The sequence below is a fragment of the Carassius gibelio genome, chromosome B22, assembly GCF_023724105.1.
Source record: "Carassius gibelio isolate Cgi1373 ecotype wild population from Czech Republic chromosome B22, carGib1.2-hapl.c, whole genome shotgun sequence".
NCBI lineage: Eukaryota > Metazoa > Chordata > Actinopteri > Cypriniformes > Cyprinidae > Carassius > Carassius gibelio.
In genome coordinates this window covers 36715111-36737017 of record NC_068417.1, presented here as the reverse complement: position 1 = coordinate 36737017, position 21907 = coordinate 36715111, and the positions used below count along the sequence as shown (strand labels likewise).

The window sequence follows — 21907 nt, the reverse complement described above, 5'->3', positions numbered from 1 at the left end:
TAAGTTGTAATAATATTTCACAATATTAATGTTTTTCCTGTGTTTTTGATCATATAAATGCAGGCTTGATGAGCAGAAGAAACTTCTTTCAAAAACATTTAAAATAGTAATGTTTCCAAACTTTTTTGTCTGTACTGTAAGTCGTTAATGCTACTGTGACGGTCTAAGGTCCAGAATATTTTTGCTACTAGGTCGCGGTGCATGACGTAAACCATTTTTGTCGGCCAAATTAGATTAGAACCAATCACAGAGTCGGAGAGGTTTGCGTAACCAATCGCAGCGCAGCGCTGTGACTCACCATACATGGACAGCCATCGCCATATAAGGAAACATCGCCTCGCTTTATTTGGAGGGAAGTAGATCCTTAGGCGAACGACCTCGTGAGAAAAAAACATAAATAAGCGCGCTATTAGCAATTATATTGTTTCAGAAAACATCAAACGTTATATACGACCGAAATATAGTCGTTTATGTGTTAAAAGGGAATAATTTTACGCGATAACGACGTTCCTGCAGGTAACTAGTTCTGTTGGCGGAGGCACATTGGGGTAGGGTCGTGATTCGTTGTTTCCAAATGTGGCAAGCGCGGCGTAAGTTTAGGTTTGATTGATGGCCTGTAGGCGGAAACTCTGCGCTGTAAACTTTGTACGATGGTCGTAAAGGACTAGTTTTGGAGGCTTGTTTTTAGAAATCACGAGCTGTCTAAATCGTGGCTTTCAAAGAGACCGATATATCCGTCCTCAAACTCCAGACTCGTTTTGTATGCTGAGTTGAGCTAATGTTATTTAGCCTAGCATAGGTAAGGTGAGTTGGGTTTGATCTGGGATCTGCTCGCACCTCTGCACTAACGCACCGCCGGCGATGTTAGGGGGAAACGGGACGGCCAGAGGGGCTGTGCGCCCCGGTAACGGCGCGGGGTTGACCCCTCTACAGGTGGGCAGCACGTCTGGGGCTCTGGGGCCGGTGAACCTGCCCGACGTGGGCAGATACGACGACAGGCCGTCGGTGGAGGCTGTGCTGAGCGGCTCCGACGGAGACTCGGACTCCGGGGACGACGAGGAGAGCCCCGCGCTGGACAGGAGAGGGGTGAAGCGGGAGAGGAGCGAGATGGAGGTCGGTGTGTCCTCGGGATCTCACGCGGGACTGTCTGCGGGATACGGAGGGGTTTCCTCCGGGGTGGCTGGGGCGAAACCGGGCAAGAAAACACGAGGACGGGTGAAGATTAAGATGGAGTTTATAGACAACAAGCTGAGAAGATACACGACCTTCAGCAAGAGAAAGACTGGCATCATGAAGAAGGTAACGTTACGTTCAGCCAGCACGTGTGTGTGTGTGTGTGTGTGTGTGTGTGTCCTACTGCTAGTCAAGAGTTAACTAACATCATTACTACTCGAATACTAGCGCTGCAGTTACTACCAGAGCTAGTGTAACTAGGATTAAATCACCTTGATTATTCTAATCCTGTAGTACTAGTACCACTGATGTTAGTATACTACTGCTAGTGCTGTCAAGTCACTACTACTAGAGCTGTGTGTTTTAAATGATTAAGATGATCCTCATACTGTAGAAACACTAGTACAACCAGTTTTAGATGATTATACTGATTTTTATTCTGTAGAAATACTAGTGTCACTATTATTGTTATTGTACTGATCCTAATGCTGTTGCTATACTCATATTACTACTGTAGAAATACTAGTGTCACTAGTCTTATATCTACTCTGATTTTAATACTGTAGAAATAGTTTATATTGTTTCTGAGTTTAATACTGTAGAAATACTAGTGTCACTAGTTTATATTGTTAATGACAATAGTTTCATATTGCTGATTCTAATAATGTAGAAATACTAGTGTCACTAGTTTCATATTGTTTCTGATTTTAATACTGTAGAAATACTAGTGTCAGTAGTCTTATATCTTTTATGATTCTAATGTTGTAGAAATACTGGTGTCACTATTATTGTTATTGTACTGATTCTAATGCTGTTGTTATACTATTATTGAAACTGTAGAAATACTAGTGTCACTAGTTTATATTGTTTCTGATTGTAATACTAAAGAAATACTGGTTTCACTAGTTTTATATCTATTCTGATTCAAATAGTTATGAAATACAAGTGACACTAGTTTCATGTTGCTACTATGATTCTAATACTGTGGAAATATTAATATCACCAATAATATATTATTGTACTGAATTTAATACTGTAGCAATACAGGTATCACTTGTTTTAGGCTATATCTATTCTGATTTTAATACTATTTTCTATTATCTATTATTATGTCTATTCCGGAATCCCATTTAAACTTCCGCTACTGAAAGAAAGAGAGAGAGGCTGACAAATTACATTGTAGTCTGCACAAAATGTTATGATATTTTATTTGTCTTGTCAATTTGATTTGATTGCATTTTATTTAATTTATTGACTTTGCCTTGAATTTATATGAATTATCTTAAAAGACACATAATTCATTTAATATTTTATGCAACACGGTAGGAAAAAGTGTCTACTGTGTACAAAATGTTATACAAAATTTGAATTTCTTATTTTTATTTGCATTGACAGGATATGATTCGTTTAACATTGACAACACAGTAGGGAAAAAGTGTTGCAGAGAGGAAAAAATAAAAATGTTGGTTGGACAAAAATGGCCTATTAGCAATTTTTATTCGTCTTGTCAAAATACTAGATCTCTAGTCACTAGTTTTATATTGCTTATGATTCTAATACTGTAGAAATACTAGTATCACGCGCATTATTGTACTAATTCTAATATTGTTATGTAATACAAACTGCATAATAAATATTGCACCACTTCTACAGCTAAACAATAAGTACTGTACCCCCATTAGTGTTTTTCATTTACATTTTATGGACTAGTAGCATATTACTTTGTACCATTTTACTGATACTAGTGTTAATAGGGCCTTTCACACAACAGGAACCTTTTCATAGTACCAGAAGTAATTGTGGAACTACCAACTTTTGGGCGTTTTTCACACAGCAGGAACCTTTTCATAGTACCTGAAGTAAATGTGGAACTACCCACTTTTGGGCGTTTTTCGCACCGCAGGACCTGGGTGTGATTTTAGTACCGGACTGCCTTTTTTTCGAGAACCAAATTAGCTCCTCCATAGCAGGGTCTAACCAGCACAACTGGTACTATTCGTTACGCAAGTATACATTGATTGGCCATACGTGTTCGAAAACACCCTAAACCACCATGATTTAATACATCGTGCACCATGCTATAAACAGTGTGTCAACTTATTTCGCAAGTATGATGAACAGCGATAAATATACAGACGCTGAAGTGCAGGCACTTGTAGCAAAAGTAGTACTGCCAGTTGTGGTTGGAAATTCTTAATCCTCCTTTCTGTTCTTTCAATCGCGTTACTTATACGTCGTCATTCCATGTCCATTATTGTGAAACCCGCGAGATGCAACAAAAACACAGCTCCATTCACAGCGTCCTCCATCCTCCTGTTGTTAACGTTATTCTTATTTGTTAGCGTTGTTGAATGCTGACCACAAATGACATCGCTGTCGACCAGGTTACGTTACCTCCTACTACACGCGGTTCAGTAAGAATGCCACCCTTTAATTGGTACTGGGAAATAGTTCACGCGAAATTGTCCCAGTACTTTAATACTGTACATTTAGTTCTGAAACTAAAGCAGTGCGAAAGGCCCTAATAACCACTAACACTACTTCTATAGCAGTGTTGGTGATTATCAACTTATTGCACCGTTATTAGTTCTGTATCAATTAAATTTAACTTACTAATGCTAGGACTTTACCAATTCTAGTGCCACTATTACATTATTGTACTCCTACTAGCTCCAAATCAATTATACTTTACCAATTGTAGTGCCATTAAACGTACTATACTAATACTAGTGTTACGTTATTTTATTTATACCCACAGGTAAATTTGTCTTGCAGTGAAATAATGACATCCATTCTTGACGCGCAATTTCAAAACGCATAAAAACATAATACATCATACCAGTGCTCAGGATTTCCAATTTTATAAATGTTATTAATTATCTTAAATGTTTTAGTTGTAACTTGCGTCTATACACTAGTACTGTACTAGTACTAGAACTTAACCACACAATTACGTTGATGGTATTACTACACCAACACTGGTATTCAACTATAGTGTTACAAGTACCATTGCTCAGCGGTGGTGGAAATCAACAGAGGCCCCACAATACGATATTATTACAATACTTGTGTTACGATACAATATTATTGCAATTTTAAATATATTGCCATATATTGTAATTTATTCAATTTTTCCAACTTCAAATTATGTCCCCAAACTAAAACTTTGGCAACATCTGTTTTAAGGAAAAATAAACATTTCAGTTTGTTTATCTGTTTTACATTTTATTGTTGCAGTGCAAAATGGGATTGTCAAGCAGGCAAACTGACCAACACTTTCATGAAAACCCGTCGTAAATTTAGTTTGCACCTGGCAAACTCGACTATTTTATATTATAAACTATATTACAGCCCACTCTGGTCAACCTTAATTAAATGTAAACAGGTACACAGCTGCTGTGCTACTACAGGTATTTAGATTTTCTTTTTATTATTATAATAAGACAAGATCATTGTTATAGTCGTGTTTATTAGTCACATTTAGTGTTGTAACGATACCAAAATTTCAGTATTCGGTACCAATACCAGTGAAAATCCACAGTTCTCAGTACCAATTTTGGCATCAAAGCAAAACACAAAATCATGCTATTAAAAAAAAAAAATTACTATACTTTCATTTAATCAAAACTGTGTACATATTTAATTTTAAAGGGCTTTTAAATACTAAAGCCAGGAATATGAATAAGAATATTTCTTAATTATTAGAAATACAGTGATTAAAAAAAAACCTGCTTTTTTTGGCTTTGACTTTGACACTTGCAGAGCTCATGTTTATTCAACGAAGTCAAACCCTTTTGGAAAACCTATTTTTGGCGGTCAGTTTTGATATTGTGACGGGACGCCACAAATAAATCAGTGTATGGTAAACAAACACAGTGAAACGTACCTGCTTGAACACTTTCATTTGATCTGGGTGTCAGTCTTTAAAGTGTTTTGTGAGTTTGGTGTGTTTCCTCCTTTTGATGTCGCCACGTCTCAGTGCTTTTATGAAGTTAGCGCATCTACGCACTTTTCGGAGAGCGCCCTCTGGCCTTCGGATGGAGATTTACTGCTGATCACAGAACCTTGCTTCACGGTTACATACTAGTACTGTGGCTTTACTTGCACCATATAAATTTACTTGAATAGTATTACTGCTATACTGATACTCATTGTCTCCCAACACTGATACTATTAGAACTTTACGAGTGCCATAAGACATATTTCAACTTCGAAGACCTTAACAACACACTGACTCCACATAAAGGAACCAGAAACGTCCCGCCTCTCATGAGCTCTTTTCAGCTCTGGAACAGCTGAGGTCTGACACTTCTGACAGTAGGTAGTTTCCACATCTGCTCTGACTCATTTGTCATTGCTCACTCAATTGTCATTCGTTCCCGTCTCAGCAGAAATAGTCCTGATGCCCGATCAGGTTACTGCAGCGCTAGACATTATTAATACTTTTGTATATCTTGAGAACCGGCCTAGATGCAGAAGTCGGGCACGGAGGGTGTAATGACAACCTGCAGAGGGCCACAGGTGACCTTCAGGAACACGTGACGGGCTTCTTCTGGTATCTGTGGCTGAGTAGTTGCAATTAGTTGATTAATCTCCACACATTATTCAACCACACAACATTTGTCACTGTTGTCCAATCAATCTGTCTGCTGCTCATGGAAATGTCACTCTAATAGGACTCATTGTTATCTGGCTTTTCTTCTCAATATTTCAAGGCTTACGAGTTATCCACCTTAACGGGGACGCAAGTTTTGCTCCTGGTTGCCAGTGAGACGGGCCACGTCTACACGTTTGCCACTCGAAAACTTCAGCCCATGATCACCAGTGAAACGGGTAAGGCCCTGATCCAGACCTGCCTGAATTCCCCTGACTCTCCACCGCGCACGGACCCTTCCACAGACCAGCGGATGAGTGCCACGGGATTCGAGGAGACCGACCTCACCTACCAGGTCTCAGAGGCTGACGGGCTCACAGAGCCAAAGGTACACACTTTCAGTCAAGTACTGGATGCTATGGTCATAAATGAGTGTGTTGTTGTTTACAAGACATGATGACAGACTAGATGCATTCTTGTGTTTATGATAGTAAAACTGAAGTACAACAGGTCTCGGAACATGTATTAAAGGTGGCAGAAAAAGTACTTATTTGATTACATTTTTAAAAAAACTTTCAGGATGCATGGAGTACCAAATTGAATGGTCCAGATGCTTTTCTTTAGAGATGTTCATTTAGGATCCATTCTTTTGTTCACAACTGTTAAATGGCAGACAACAGTTCTCAAGTCGTTTTCTCATTTTGAGTAACGTGGTGGAAAAAGATTGAAACTTGTTAACTTGATATAGGCCTAAAAACCCACTTTCAAGATGTAGGCCTATGGTGCAACAAATTGTGTGAATCAGAAGCTCTCCTTTAGGGGTTTGTTCACTTAGGACACATTCTTGTTCACAATAGCTAGATTAAAAGCACATTGGGTCTCAAGACATGATTTTAAAGTAAAATAAATCAAATTAAATAATTTGGTAGTGGAAACATTGGATGCATCATCTTAAATGATGCTCTGGACACACAGCACAAGAAATAGTGAGAATCAAATGCTTTTCAATAGGTCCACTCACTTAAAACACAGTCTTGTGTTCCCAATAGCTGGCTGGAAAACAATGTGCTTTGAGTTGTTTTGAAAGTTGGTAGAAAATGTGGTCAAAAAATGTTGAGACTTGCTAAAGAGATGCAATCAAAAAAAAAAATGATGCATTGGCTAGATGTTTTTCTTTTGGGGGGTTTGCAATAATTGTCTGGAGTACAACAGGTTTCGAGATTTTTTGGTAGTTTGTAGAAATTTAGGTAGAAAAACATTGAAACGTGGTATTCTGATAGATCATCTTAAAAACTGTTCAGAACACATCGCGTCAGAACACAACCGATCTCAAATTGAGTTTTTTTGTAAGTTTAACCATGTTCGTAAACAAGTTGAAACTAAATTGTTAATATGATAATTTGTCATCATCATCTATAAAAATCGTTCTTGATATGCGGCACAATCAATAATTTGTGTTCACAGTAGGTGGCTAGAGCACAACGTATTTTCAAAGTTGGTAGGAATTTTGGTTGAAAACATTTTGAAACTTGTTTGATGTTAAAAACATTCAGTATGTTTGGCACAACATTGCGTGGACTCTATGTTTTTCTTTTGGGGTGTCCACAATAATTTTCTTGAGCACAACGGATTTTAATACGTTTTGAAACAAGACATGATTGATAGAAATTTGGTCAAACAAACATTATAACTTGTTAATTTGAGACATCATCTTAAAAATATTCTGACATGTCATGCAAAAAATGGCATTGTGTTCACCGTAGCCGGATGGAACACAACGGGTGTAGATTTTTGTTTCTAAAGTTTAACTAAGTTGGTAGAAATGTTGGAAAGTTAATTGTTAATTTTATTGATACACGACAAAGAAAATAATGTGAACCAAACTCTTTTTATTAGGGAAACAGTCTTGTGTTAACAGTAGTTGGTTGGAGCACAGTGGGTTTTAAAACATTTTTCTGAAAGTTTACAGAAAACTTGGTAGATAAAGTAGAAACCAGTTGGTTATTTGGATATAATAATGGATGTATTATAAAAGAAAATCTTTCAGGACACATGGCACAACAAATGGCTCTAATCCAAAATGAAAGCACCACTAAAACGTATTGTTCAAAAAATAAAACGCAATTTAGGTAAACCCACTACTTGACATCCTTAATATAATTGGTTTGGCTAGATTATTTTCATTAAACTATCGTATTTTCGGACTATAAGTCGAATCAGTCCAAAAATACGTCATGATGAGGAAAAAAACATAGTCGCACTGGACTATAAGTCGCATTTATTTAGAACCATGAACCAAGAGAAAACATTACGGTCTCCAGCCGCGAGAGGGCGCTGTATGCTGCTCAGTGGTAGATTACAGGAGCACTGAGCAGTATAGAGCGCCCTCTAGCGGCTGGAGACTGTAATGTTTTCTCTTGGTTAATTTCTCTCGGTTCATGTCTAATTAATTTTGATAAATAAGTCGCACCTGACTGTAAGTCGCAGGACCAGCCAAACTATGAAAAAAAGTGCGACTTATAGTCCGGAAAATACGGTAGTTTGTTTATAAATTAGTAGACTGTGCCAAATATTTCACATCTAAATAGGAATAATCCTTTATGGTTCATTTGGGTGGAAATTTACTCCCATTCTTGAGTTTCTTGACCTTTACAGGTCACTGTTTTCCAGAATATAGTTGCGTGTTTTAACACCAGAGAAATCATGCGTGTCTTTCACACAGATCCCCTGTTCGTCACACCAGTTTTGCCCACATGTAAGAGCGCTAACATCCCCCCAATCACGTCTGGTTTGGTATTATTCACAGTGTCCAGCCCTCATTGATAAGGATTAGATGCTGTCTGCATGTCCTTATATAGTCTGGTTTTCCCAGTACACTTTCTTGGCTCATGGCTGATCACATTCCGTATAAGCTGCAGCTGTTTTCAGATTTGGATGACATACCCCCCCCCTACACACACACTTTTCCCTACTGCTTCAGGGCAAGCAGTGAGTGAGCATGCACAGATTAGAAACCTGAATCTCTGTTTAAGAAATAGCTTAAAAAAGTAGCTCCTCATCTTATTGAGCTGATGAAAAGCTCATCATATAGGGCATGTTTTGAAAGATCATCACGGGAATGGGATTCCTCCTTCCAAGTGTGATGGCTCACAAATGCTCAAGGGCTTTATGACATGGATTGGTTTTCGGTTACAGATGCTAAATATGTCAAAAGTCCCTGTGATTTGGTACTGAAATGGAGCATGTGTTGTTAATACCTCCAAGTCTTTTTCAACAGCACCAATTGAGTTTGAAGGGCGACTTCTTTTGAATAATGCATGTGTTCTGTGCCAAGCTCTTCCATCAACTGAAACAATCAAATATACTCCGAATACGATTGTGGTGAAATGTGGATCGTTTCTGCAGTGAAAAATAACATCTGAAGATATTTGGATAAAAGTTGGTAACCAAAAAGTTGGCGCTAGCTATTGACTTTCATAGAATGGACCAAAAGTTCTAGGGAAGTCAATGGCTACCATCAACTACTTGGTTAGCAACGTTCTTCAAAACATCATCTTTTGGCCATTCTTTTCTAAAGAAGACAGAAAATCATACAGGTTTGGAACAACATGAGGATGAGGAAAAGAAAACATCAACTATCCCTTTTTATATTTGGACTCAAATGAAGTCTTGTATTCGGACCTGTTTATTTATCGTGTTTGCTTTAATAGATAGAAATAAAATTCAGTTATTACATTTTTAATATTATAGTTTAACAACTTGTTACCCAAAAGTCTTGTTATTAGTGCAGTAAAACGATAATTAGCCATTAATCGCATCCAAAAAGATTTTTGTTTACATAATGTGTGTGTACTGTGTATATTTATGCATTTATAAATAAATACACACATTCAGTATATATTTTAGAAAATATTTACATGTGCATATTTAGATGACAGATAAATATATTTAATGTATAAACATAACATTTTCCTTAAATATATGCGTGTGTGTGTGTGTGTGTGTGTGTGTGTGTATTTATTGACTGTAGACATAATAAATATACACAGTACACACACATGTATTATGTAAAAAAACATCAATCATTAATTATCGTTTGACAACACTACTTGTTACAGTACAGTTTGTGTATTATTATTTATTTTTAATAAATTGATCATTAAATTGTACAAAATTAAAAGCAACAGTAAAGACTTATAATGTTCGAAAATATTTGTTTTAAATAAATGCTGTTGTTCTTTTTTATTAATCAAACATTTTCTGCTAAAACATTAAGCGACGCAGCTGTTTCAAATATTGATATTATAATGATTTCTGAAGACTGGAGGAACGATGCTGAAAATACAGCTTTGATCAACAGAAATAAATTATATTTCACTATATATTCACATAGAAAACACTTTTTACATTGTAATAATATTTCTCAAAATAGTTTTTAGTGTTTTATTTGATCACATAAATGCTGAGCAGAAGAGACTTCTTTCAGAGTCATAATAAAGTACCAAATGCACTCTTTTGAGAGGACAGTGGTGTATTTACTGGTGTAATGTACTTGTAGGATTCCTCTGATTGGCTCTGGTCTCTCAAGCAAGCTCAGTGATGGGTCATGAGTGTTTGTGCTGTTCCTCCCTCGGAGGCAGAGATCCCTGGGTGTCGTCCCTGTGTGGTAGATTCGGAGGAGAGCGACTGAAATAGCGTCTCTCTCTCTCTCTCTCAACGGTGTGGACACCTGTTGTCCTGTGAAGACAGCTGTCGTTCTCGGGACCTTCATCACACAGTTGTTGTTACTGGCTCTGCCTCAGTCAGTCACAGGAAAACTCTGGAAGAAATGCTACCATACATGCTCTTTTGTTTTGTTTTGTCTTGAAAGTTCCCCTGAAGATGTGTCATCTTAAAGGGACAGTTGCTCCAAAAATAAAATGTGCCATTTACTCATCCTAACACTTAAGACGATCTTTTGGAAAGTTTCAGCTGTTTCTGTTCATATTTTGATCTTCATTTATTATTAATAATCGTATCTGTTGGTTTGTCTCCATTTGGTTTCAAATAAATACATTACTTATGCTAAAATTAGATAATGCACCATTTATTTGTGTGTATATATATATATATATATATATATATATATATGCATGCATGTATGTATGTATGTATGTGTGTGTGTATATATATATATATATATATATATATATATATATATATATATATATATATATATATATATATATATATATATATATATATATATATATATATATATATATGTATGTATATGTATGTATATATGTATATGTATGTAAACCCATATCTGTTCAGCACTCCTTAATTTGCACTTTAATTGACTGCTTTTCATTGATTTCCGTCATTAAGAATAAATAAATAAATAATGAAAACAGTAAGTAGATAAACCATAGTATCTTAATATTGACTAATTTTATTCTGATGATAATATTTTAAGATATGATTTTTAATGATGCATTTATTGTTATTTGATCATTTTTATTATATAACATTTATATAATAGTAAATAAAAATACAAAACAATAAAAAAAAACTAAAAATAAATATAAAAAAATAAAATAAGATGAAAAATAAAAACAATAATATATTGAGATATAATTTAACTGTTTGTATTTTTCATTTCTAATACTGTTTATTATTTTAAATGTTTAAAAATATTTTAAAAAATGTATATGATTTTCAATTTTTTGTTTTTTATTTGTTCATTTTTAATTTTAATAATACTAAATAAAAATAATACAAAATAAGTTAATATGAAGTTTTTTCCAAGAATTGCCGGTTTTAGCATATATGAAAATCATAAACAATTTTTTATTATTATTAATACTAATATATATTAGAAGCATTGTTGACTGTGATCTGATGCTAACTAATAAGCTGTGATGTTGACCAGTGTAAGCTGTGTGCTGTTGCAGGAGATGATGAAGCCGGTGTTCACGGCGGTCTCTTTAGCTGGAGGAGGCACCAGCACCAACAGCACCACCACACAGTCGTCAGCCTCGTCCTCTCCCTCCTCGTCCTCCGTCTCCATGCACACATCCAGCAGCAGCTGCTGGCCGCTGGCGCAGAGCGTCTCCAGTGCCAACGGGACGGTGCTCAAGAGCTCTCCGGCGGGGGTCATGCAGCTGCCCGGAGGATTCACACTCATGCCAGGTGAGGCTCCTCGGCACTCGCTCGCTGTCTGATGTGTGTCTCTCTCACAGACTGAGGCTTCTTGAACTCTCCAGAGCACTGCATCAGCTTGCAATCACTTTGTGTTTTAATGCACACAGACTTTTATCTGCTTGTATGCCTGCATACTTCTGCTTTTCAATGATTCATTTGTGTAATGGCCTATTCACATCAAGAGTGATGCAAAAATTACTCGACTCCTAGAGAAACTCAGTATGTGTATGTATATATATGTATATGTGAGTATTTTTATTTATGACATAATGCTCTCTTTTTGTAAAAAATAATTATAAAAAGTCAATTCTGGACACCTTTTTCTTTTTTTGAGAAATATTTCGTATTGTGGAGGAAACAAAACTTAAAAAAAAAACGTAAAGGATTTTAATCTTAATTTTTAATTTTAGAAATATGAAGTCTTGTGGTGCAAACAAAACAAAAAAAAACTTACAATTTAAAAGGTTTTAATCTTAATTTTTAATTTTAGAAATATGAAGTCTTGTGGTGCAAACAAAACAAAAAAAAACTTACAATTTAAAAGGTTTTAATCTTAATTTTTAATTTTAGAAATATGAAGTCTTGTGGTGCAAACAAAACTTAAAAAACTTACAATTTAAAAGGTTTTAATCTCAATTTTTAATTTTAGAAATATGAAGTCTTGTGGTGCAAACAAAACTTAAAAAACTTACAATTTAAAAGGTTTTAATCTCAATTTTTAATTTTAGAAAAATACAGTCTTGTGGTGCAAACAAAAAACGTAAAAAACTTATACATTTAAAAGGTTTTAATCTCAATTTTTAATTTTAGAAATATGAAGTCTTGTGGTGCAAACAAAACTTAAAAAAACTTACAATTTAAAAGGTTTTAATCTTAATTTTTAATTGTAGAAATGGGAAGTCTTGTGGTGCAAACAAAAAACTTAAACTTACAATTTAAAAGGTTTTAATCTTAATTTTTAATTTTAGAAATATGAAGTCTTGTGGTGCAAACAAAACTTAAAAATAACTTACAATTTAAAAGCTTTTCATCTTAATTTTTAATTTTAGAAATATGAAGTCTTGTGGTGCAAAGAAAACTTAAAAAAACTTACAATTTAAAAGCTTTTCATCTTAATTTTTAATTTTTAGAAATATGAAGTCTTGTGGTGCAAACAACTTAAAAAAAAAACCTAAAATGTAAAAGGTTTCAATCTCAATTTTTAATTGTAGAAATAGTAAGTCTTGTGGTGCAAACAAAAAACTTAAACTTACAATTTAAAAGGTTTTAATCTCAATTTTTAATTGTAGAAATAGGAAGTCTTGTGGTGCAAACAAAAAACATAAAGTTACAATTTAAAAGGTTTTAATCTCAATTTTTAATTGTAGAAATTGGAAGTCTTGTGGTGCAAACAAAAAACCTAAACTTATAATTTAAAAGGTTTTAATCTCAATTTTTAATTGTAGAAATGGGAAGTCTTGTGGTGCAAACAAAAAACTTAAACTTACAATTTAAAAGCTTTTAATCTTAATTTTTAATTTTAGAAATATGAAGTCTTGTGGTGCAAACAAAACTTTTAAAAAGCTTACAATTTAAAAGCTTTTAATCTTAATTTTTAATTTTAGAAATATGAAGTCTTGTGGTGCAAACAAAACTTTTAAAAAGCTTACAATTTAAAAGCTTTTAATCTTAATTTTTAATTTTTAGAAATATGAAGTCTTGTGGTGCAAACAACTTAAAAAAAACTAAACTGTAAAAGGTTTCAATCTCAATTTTTAATTGTAGAAATAGGAAGTCTTGTGGTGCAAACAAAAAACTTAAACTTACAATTTAAAAGGTTTTAATCTCAATTTTTAATTGTAGAAATAGGAAGTCTTGTGGTGCAAACAAAAAACTTAAACTTACAATTTAAAAGCTTTTAATCTTAATTTTTAATTTTAGAAATATGAAGTCTTGTGGTGCAAACAAAACTTTTAAAAAGCTTACAATTTAAAAGCTTTTAATCTTAATTTTTAATTTTAGAAATATGAAGTCTTGTGGTGCAAACAAAACTTTTAAAAAGCTTACAATTTAAAAGCTTTTAATCTTAATTTTTAATTTTTAGAAATATGAAGTCTTGTGGTGCAAACAACTTAAAAAAACCTAAACTGTAAAAGGTTTCAATCTCAATTTTTAATTGTAGAAATAGGAAGTCTTGTGGTGCAAACAAAAAACTTAAATTTACAATTTAAAAGGTTTTAATCTCAATTTTTAATTGTAGAAATAGGAAGTCTTGTGGTGCAAACAAAAAACTTAAACTTACAATTTAAAAGCTTTTAATCTTTATTTTTAATTTTAGAAATATGAAGTCTTGTGGTGCAAACAAAACTTTTAAAAAGCTTACAATTTAAAAGCTTTTAATCTTAATTTTTAATTTTAGAAATATGAAGTCTTGTGGTGCAAACAAAACTTTTAAAAAGCTTACAATTTAAAAGCTTTTAATCTTAATTTTTAATTTTAGAAATATGAAGTCTTGTGGTGCAAACAAAACTTTTAAAAAGCTTACAATTTAAAAGGTTTTAATCTCAATTTTTAAATTGTAGAAATATGAAGTCTTGTGGTGCTAACAAAACTTTTAAAAAGCTTACAATTTAAAAGCTTTTAATCTTAATATTTAATTTTAATATTTAATATTTAATCAAGCTTATAATAAAAATATAATAAATATTTTTTTATATTTCTTAAAGCTTTTAATCTTGAATAATCTAAAACATTATGTGCTACAATAACTGAAATGAAAATTTTATCTTAAATATCTAAAAATAATGATATTTATGTGTGCGTTTTAATTAGTTTGATCTGTGTATAGTAAATGAGGCAAGGGTGAAGGGTAACATTCAAGTTATTTTCACAAGAAAAAACATTTTGACGATCAAATAAGAGTGTTAAGGGACAACATTTTGTACTACGGGGACTTTTAGAAAATCTCATGGTATTTGGAAAATAAAAGAAAATTTTGGAAATGTAATTGTCTTGCAACAAAAGTTACCATGTATAAGTCAGTGTGCATACTTCCATCTGTTATTTATTTGTGACTGATGGTTACACCACTTGACATTTATTTAAAATAGTATAAAAGCTTGTTCAAACGGACCCAAAAACTAATATTACTGAATTTCTAGCTGCCATGTGTTTTAAACTAGATGACTAGATAATATTGAGCTGTGAAGTGTGGTGTGGTGGAAGCGTGCTCTTGCAGTGACTAGGCCTGGAGCGAGCGTGTGCTCTGCTTGGCTTGCTGAGGGTGTGACTGTGTGTCCCGCAGGCGCTTCTCTTCCTCCTGGCACACACACTGTTCCTCTCAGTCAGCTGCAGACACACTCTCTGGCCGTTCAGTGTGCACAGACTCAAGCCAGCAGCAGCAGCAGCAGCTCCACCGCCGCACACACACAGGCCACGCTCTTCCGCCTGCCGGCCGCCGTCTCGCTCGCAGGTCAGTGTGCTTCACACTCAACTCTGTGCATGCCAAGGCCTTTGTGTTAATCCAACACAACAAACAACTCACCTTTTCTTATTAGGTCATGTTTTAAGCCCCTTTATTATTAAAAATAATTCTGTTTAGCTTTTTTTATCATTTAATTTTTTAGTAAATGTAGTGTTTCTAATTGTATCCATATTTTAAACTGTTCGTTAGGGCAAGATGTATAATTTAATTTACTATTTTAAGCACTTGTTACCTTTATTTATTACGTTTATTTCAGTTTTAGTAATTTTTGTACATATTTCAGCTACCTCTATTTGTTTAGTTTGTTTTACATCTAATATTTCATGTGCACTGCACAAAATTATTTTATAAGTATTTATGTCATTTTCTAAATTAAATATCTAAAAATTCTTGAATCAAGATGCATTCATTTTGTGAAGTGAAATGACTTGTGGAGAAAAAAAGTCAATTGTATTCGTTTTTGCTTAAATCGAGCAAAACTATCTGCCAGTGAGGTAAGAAAAATCTTGTTTAGCCTTTGAATTAAACATTGTTTTTCTTACCCCATTAACAGATATTTTTGCTTGCTTTAAGCTAAAACTAATACAATTTAGACATTTCTTTTAAGAGAACAGTTCTTAATATCTCAAGACGTCTAACTTGTAAATGCATCTTGATTCAAGAATGTTTAGATATTTAGAAAACAAGACAAGAATACTAAGAAAATCATTTCTGCAAATTTTTAAGCTTTTTATATATTCAGTTTTAAATCTAGTTTAAGTTTTAGTAAGTTTTTCTTTTCAAGTTTGCATTTGCCAGCTAATATTTATTTAGATTTGAGGTTTATTTGAGTCAATGAAGATAATGTTTAATGGCTGGCGTTCTCCCTCGCTCCATTGGTTGGCTCATGTGCAGTGCAGTGAGGATGTGTCTGTGGTTTGTGTGTGTGTCAGGTGGTGCGATGCCTCAACAGTTACAGGCCATCCAGGTTCACCCCAGTCCTCAGAGCAGTGACAGCAGTCCTGAGATCAGCCAGACCTCCACCAGCTCCACCGGTACTGACAGCACCACCCTTGTGACGCTCAGACACCGCTCTGACTTCAGTAAGACGTGTCCTCTGTCTCTCCCACAGCCAGCCACACCGCTACCATAGTCACGTCCTCAGTGCCTTCTTCAGTGGCCGGTCACATGATGTACCCCGGAGCGCACGTCATGTACGCTACGTCCTCCTCCGGCCTCGCTGACGGGGGTCTGACTGTGCTCAACACCTTCCCTCAAGCCCCCGGCACCATGCACATGTCCCACACACAAGCCCAAGACTCAGGTCCGGCAGACGCTCACAGTCTGTGTTCATGTCTCGCTCTAAGATGCACCGATGAAGAACCTCTAATACTGTTGTTTACGAGGCTCTTTGTTTTGTTTTGGTCGTGTTTAGGTGCAGTACCCCAGATGTTTTTCACGGGACCTCCTGGAACCGTACAGATCCCGGTTTCAGCCGTTCCTCTGCATTCGGTAATACGACTCGCAATAAAATTAATGTCACTAAAGTCTCTCTGTGTACTTCGCCTCACACCGTTTCCGCTGGAAATGTTTTGTATTGTTGTCTCTCTGAATCATCTAAAGGAGTCTGCCAGTCCACTTGTTGTCTTTTGGTCTGAATGACGATGCAAACTCATCCTTTGCCACTTTAGGAGCGCTGGTAACGCTGTAAACAGAGCAGCACTGCGCTCACAAACACTGCTTTTATTATGAAATGGAAATTAAATGGTAAAATCAGACCAATCACTCAAGATTAGCTTCACATGAAAAATTAATCATTGAGCGAGTCGTTGAGCAAGTAAGGTAAAAGTAAATGCTTATTATAAAACAACTAAAGTGTTTTTTTGACCTTGCATGTGTGTCAGCCTGTTATTGGGGACTCCCAAAACTAATATAGGAAGCTTTCATTACCCATCATTTATTTACTAACCATGCTGTTATTCTCAAAACATTTCAACTTTTTATTCTAGAAATGTTTTAACGTTCTTGTAACATTACTCTTACAGTTTCGAATCAGTTTTGTTCTCTTTACATTACAACTTCGTTCTCGAAGACTATGAGTTGACCCCTTAATCTAGTTTCTCTCTATGTCTTTAGGCTCATAACAACACCTTTATTCTGCTAATGTTACATCTGTATCTAAAAGTTGCTGCTTTATTCATGTAACATTGCCTTTAATCTTGTAACATTAGACTTTCACTTTCATAACGTTATGATTTTATGCGTATAACATTTAAGCCTTTGTTCTTGTAACTTTACAAGACTGTTCTCTATTTTAAAAACAAAGACTTTATTGTTGTAATGTTACATCCTTGTTCTTTAAACGTTACTGCTTTCTTGTAACACGAGGCCTTTAATCTTGTAACATTAGGCTTTTACTCCAGTGATGTTACGACTATTACGATAACGTTACACCTTTGTTTTTGTAATGTAACAAGATTGTTCTCTGAATATTACCCCTTTATTCTAGTAAAAGTACACCATTATTTCCAAAACATTACATCTTTATTCTTAAAATGTTTTGACATTCTTCTTAGTACGTAACATTTGTATTCACGACAGCGTTGTTCTCGATTTTTCTCGAAACATTCGAACTATTCTTCTAATGTTGTGACCACTCTCTTAATGTGCACATTTGTAATTCGGCTCGTCTGACGGTTTTGTTTGTGTGTTTTCAGATGTTAATAAACCAGCAGCCCACGGGTAGCAGCAGTGCCACCCTCACAGAGCTGCGGGTGGTGAACCTGGACAATCCCAAAGGAGACTGACCCGTGACGCCCGAGGCCGGTGTGACCGCTCACTCACACTGATAATCCAGGGATCACTCATGCCATGCAATCAGACTGCCATTATATTTATTACTGCCTTCTCGCTGCGTGGGACGTGCGTCGATAGCGTCTGAAGGATGATCACGTCTCCACACGGACTCGTTTGTTCACGCGCATCTATACTTCAGGATTTCATAGAGACGTGTCTGCACTATCACTTCTGGGGCTTCGCCTGTTTTTGACGAAAGATGTACGATTATGTTCGCTTTGAGTAAATCCAAACCTCTTCGCTGTGTAAACAGCTGAAGGAGCTTCAGTTCAACCTGTCTTTCTTTTAGGAATGCCTCTCTTGATCGGATTCGTAATCCGTTTTTCTTTTGAGGTCAAAAATGGATTCTTTCTAGAGTTTATGTTGGGAAATCAGCCTCTTGGTATAGTTTCACTGGCGGTTTCTGTGTGTTATTTATGTCCAACCTTCTTTCCATTTAAATAAATGGTGACTGATACGGTCGAGCTCCAAGTACCACCGTTTTATATATATTTTTTGGTGATTTTTAGAGCTCAATGGCACCCGTTCCCATTTATAAGCATCATCAGACTTGGAAAGACACGAGGGTGAGGAAATCAGGAGTGAAATTGCTCTAAAACTAATGCTGGATACTCTTGCACTGCCATCAATATTCACTAGGGGCTTCATGTACAGTTTCAATTGATCATTTTTCTTAAAAATACAGGTTTTTTTAGTCCATCACTTTCTCTATGGCCTTTGTTTTTCAATTGATCCTTCAACTGACCAATCAAACGCCAAATCTGCCATTTTGTCCGACAAATAAACAAACCAGACCGAGTAGATTAACATCGGTAGACTTACACTTGAAAAAAAGTGTATTGATGTCTTTCTGCGATTGAAACGAGAGACCCTCTGATGTTCGTTCAGGTTTATTTTGTGCTATAACTAGTAAATATGAAAGATGTGCCGCTTGATGTGAGGCGCTACAGCAATCTCTCAACGACAAACTAAAGAGCCACAAAATGGTATTTATGGTTTTTAATTTCTTAAATCCCTTAATTTGAAAGCTGAGACTTAGTTGGGGGCAAGGATCAATTGCAATTGATAGGATACCCTAAAATAGTCAAATTATTTCTGTGCTGCTATAATTTGGATTTAAACACGATCCATACTGCAAAAATGTAGGAAAATGATTGCATGTCATTCCATGTTGTAATGCTGTGCCAAACTATACTGTACGTATCAATGGCTGGAGTTGAATCTAGCGGTCAAGAAGTCGACCTTTCTGCTTCGAGGCATCACGTGCTTTCACTTCTTATGATGCTGTAAGAGAAAAACACTGACTTGCATTTGCACTGCACGACAACGTACCGAAAACAGCGGTGCTGCGCAATCACAGGTGAATAAAGGATGTGGATTGTGCTCTCATGGCTTCTTTAGTTTACCCAAATATTACAATATGTGCTGGATCTGCTACTAGGTACTAGAATGGCATTTTTCATTATTATTCTTTTTCAAAAAAACACTTATTTTAACTGAAATAAGTTAAATCAAAAGTGTTTATATCGTGCACCCATATATTAATATCGTACTTTTTTTTTGTCACCTTAATTGTATATTTTTTTTTATGTTTCATTTGGATTTCTTTCGATATCCAAAGGGCTGTAAATCTCAACGTGTGTATACGATTCATTTGGTTTTTCTCCACAGATTTCACTCATCCAGACTGCATGTTTGGACCATAAAGCCTTTTTCTCGTACTGTTAAACCGAATTTAAATGGACCACGGCAATACCGGGAGTTTCAGGAATGGCGTAGTCTCTTCTTTTAGGGGATTTGAGCACGTGTTGAACCACGCAAACCGGATTACGAATGAAAAAAAAAAACATTGTGGGATATCTGAAGCAGCCCGAACACAAGTATTTGACTGTTTTATTCAGTATTAATGCGTTTTAAGTCCAGGGGAAGACGTTTTTGAGTTATGTTCTTGGGTGAATTACATGAATGCTTTTAAGGACTTGTCCAGGTCATATTTCACTCCCATCCAAAAGAAAAAATTATTTTGCGTGAAGAATTAAAGGAATAGTTCACCAAAAAAAAAATTTATTTGCTTAAAATGTATTCACGCTCAGGTCATCCAAGATGTAGAAGAGTTTGTTTCTTCATCAAATTTGGAGAAATGTAGCATTGCATCAGTGTCTCATCAGTGGATGCTCTGCAGTGAATGGGTGCCGTCAGAATGAGAGTCCAAACAGCTGATAAAAACATCACAATAATCCACAGCGCTCCAGTCCATCAGTTAACGTCAGGAAAAGTGAAAAGCTGTGTGTTTGTAAGAATCAAAACATAAAGACATTTTAAACCTGTGCTTCATTTGACGGCACCCATTCACTGCAGAGCATCCACTGGTGAGCAAGTGATGCATTGCCACATTTCTCCAAATCTGATTTTGGGTGAACTACTCCTTTATTTATATTTTTTTGTCTTGAGACATTTTAAACCACACTTTTGCGCAGTTTTTCAAAGTGGTTAGATATTGTTAGTACTGTTAAATAGCTTTTAATTAAAGGAAAATAAATGTTTACAGTATCACAACAATAACGATCACCATTTGAAAATGTTTATATATTAGGAATACACCTAATTGTCATGAAAATATTTTCACAACGCAAAAAAAGAAGAAAAGTTAGCGGTTTTGCTTTTTGTCATTTTTATTTTTGGAGTGAAATATGAGCTGTGTTTGACTCTTTATATGGGCTGTTATAGTATGAAATTGTGTAAACACTAGAGGAAAGTGTTGAATGTACCATACTGTATACGGCCCTTATTGTACATAATCTGATTTCTGACTTTATCAAGCTGTAAGTAGCTCACATGGCTGCGTTTGAAATTACAATGCTTTAGTTTAATGTGAAGCACAGACGTGTGTCAGTGCTGGTTTATCTCTTTCCTTTAGCACCGTGTAACCAGTTGTGGATGAAACGTTTGCTTTATGCTCATTGTCTTCTCCAGTGCCATTTATTGAAGAATTAGGTTTGTTTTGTTTGTTTTTGTATCACATGCTGGGTAAGTTTTAATTTGATTAAAATCTAAGTTGGTATTACGAACAATGAAAGCGAAATCCTGTTTTAACCATTAACACGTACTTGTGGTGAAGGAAATGCTGTAGTTATGTAGTTAAGAGCTTTCTTTTTTAATAAAAGAAAGATTTGAGAATCATTTCACACAAGCCGGACATCGTGAGTGATGCATTTTAAAACAGTGTGATGTTTGATGCTGATGTTGCTCACACTACACACTTGTATTGTTTTTGCAGTACATTCACTGTGCATAGTATGCTCATTTTTACTTCTAACTATATTTAACACAATGTAAGTTCCTGTGGCTCAGTGGTAGAGCATTGCGTTAGGTCTTCAACAAAATCTGAGTTTTTCACAGACCACATGACATTCAGAAACTCCAAACATTAAAAAAATCATACACACACAAACATACAAAATCAGTCTGGTCTTAACGTACTTTCCTCACACGCACGCCATCTGCTGTTTATTCAAGTCAGAAAACACGCAACCCAGTGCTTTAACTGAAGAAAACAGTGCAGAAATGACCTTGCATGTTGCTGCTTAAACAAACCGTGTGTTTCACAACTGTGTAAATATGCCAAATGTTGTGAACAGCTCAATTCACCTCAGATG

The 21907-nt window shown here is 35.3% G+C and overlaps 1 protein-coding gene across 2 annotated transcripts; it reads left to right on the top strand.

Moving 5' to 3' along the window:
- Positions 1-352: 352 nt before the first annotated feature.
- On the top strand, positions 353-21441 carry LOC127988316 (serum response factor). 2 transcript variants are annotated; one of them, XM_052590990.1, is made up of 8 exons: positions 353-1299; positions 5889-6155; positions 11704-11941; positions 15237-15404; positions 16349-16450; positions 16528-16719; positions 16831-16907; positions 18113-21441. In XM_052590990.1, exons 1-8 carry the CDS (start codon positions 862-864, stop codon positions 18200-18202), a joined length of 1572 nt encoding a protein of 523 aa, XP_052446950.1. In that variant the 5' UTR covers positions 353-861; the 3' UTR covers positions 18203-21441. The 2 variants fall into 2 exon arrangements, with proteins under 2 accessions (XP_052446950.1, XP_052446951.1); XM_052590991.1 differs by lacking the exon at positions 15237-15404 and having other exon boundaries at positions 397-1299.
- The last annotated feature ends 466 nt before the right edge of the window (positions 21442-21907 follow it).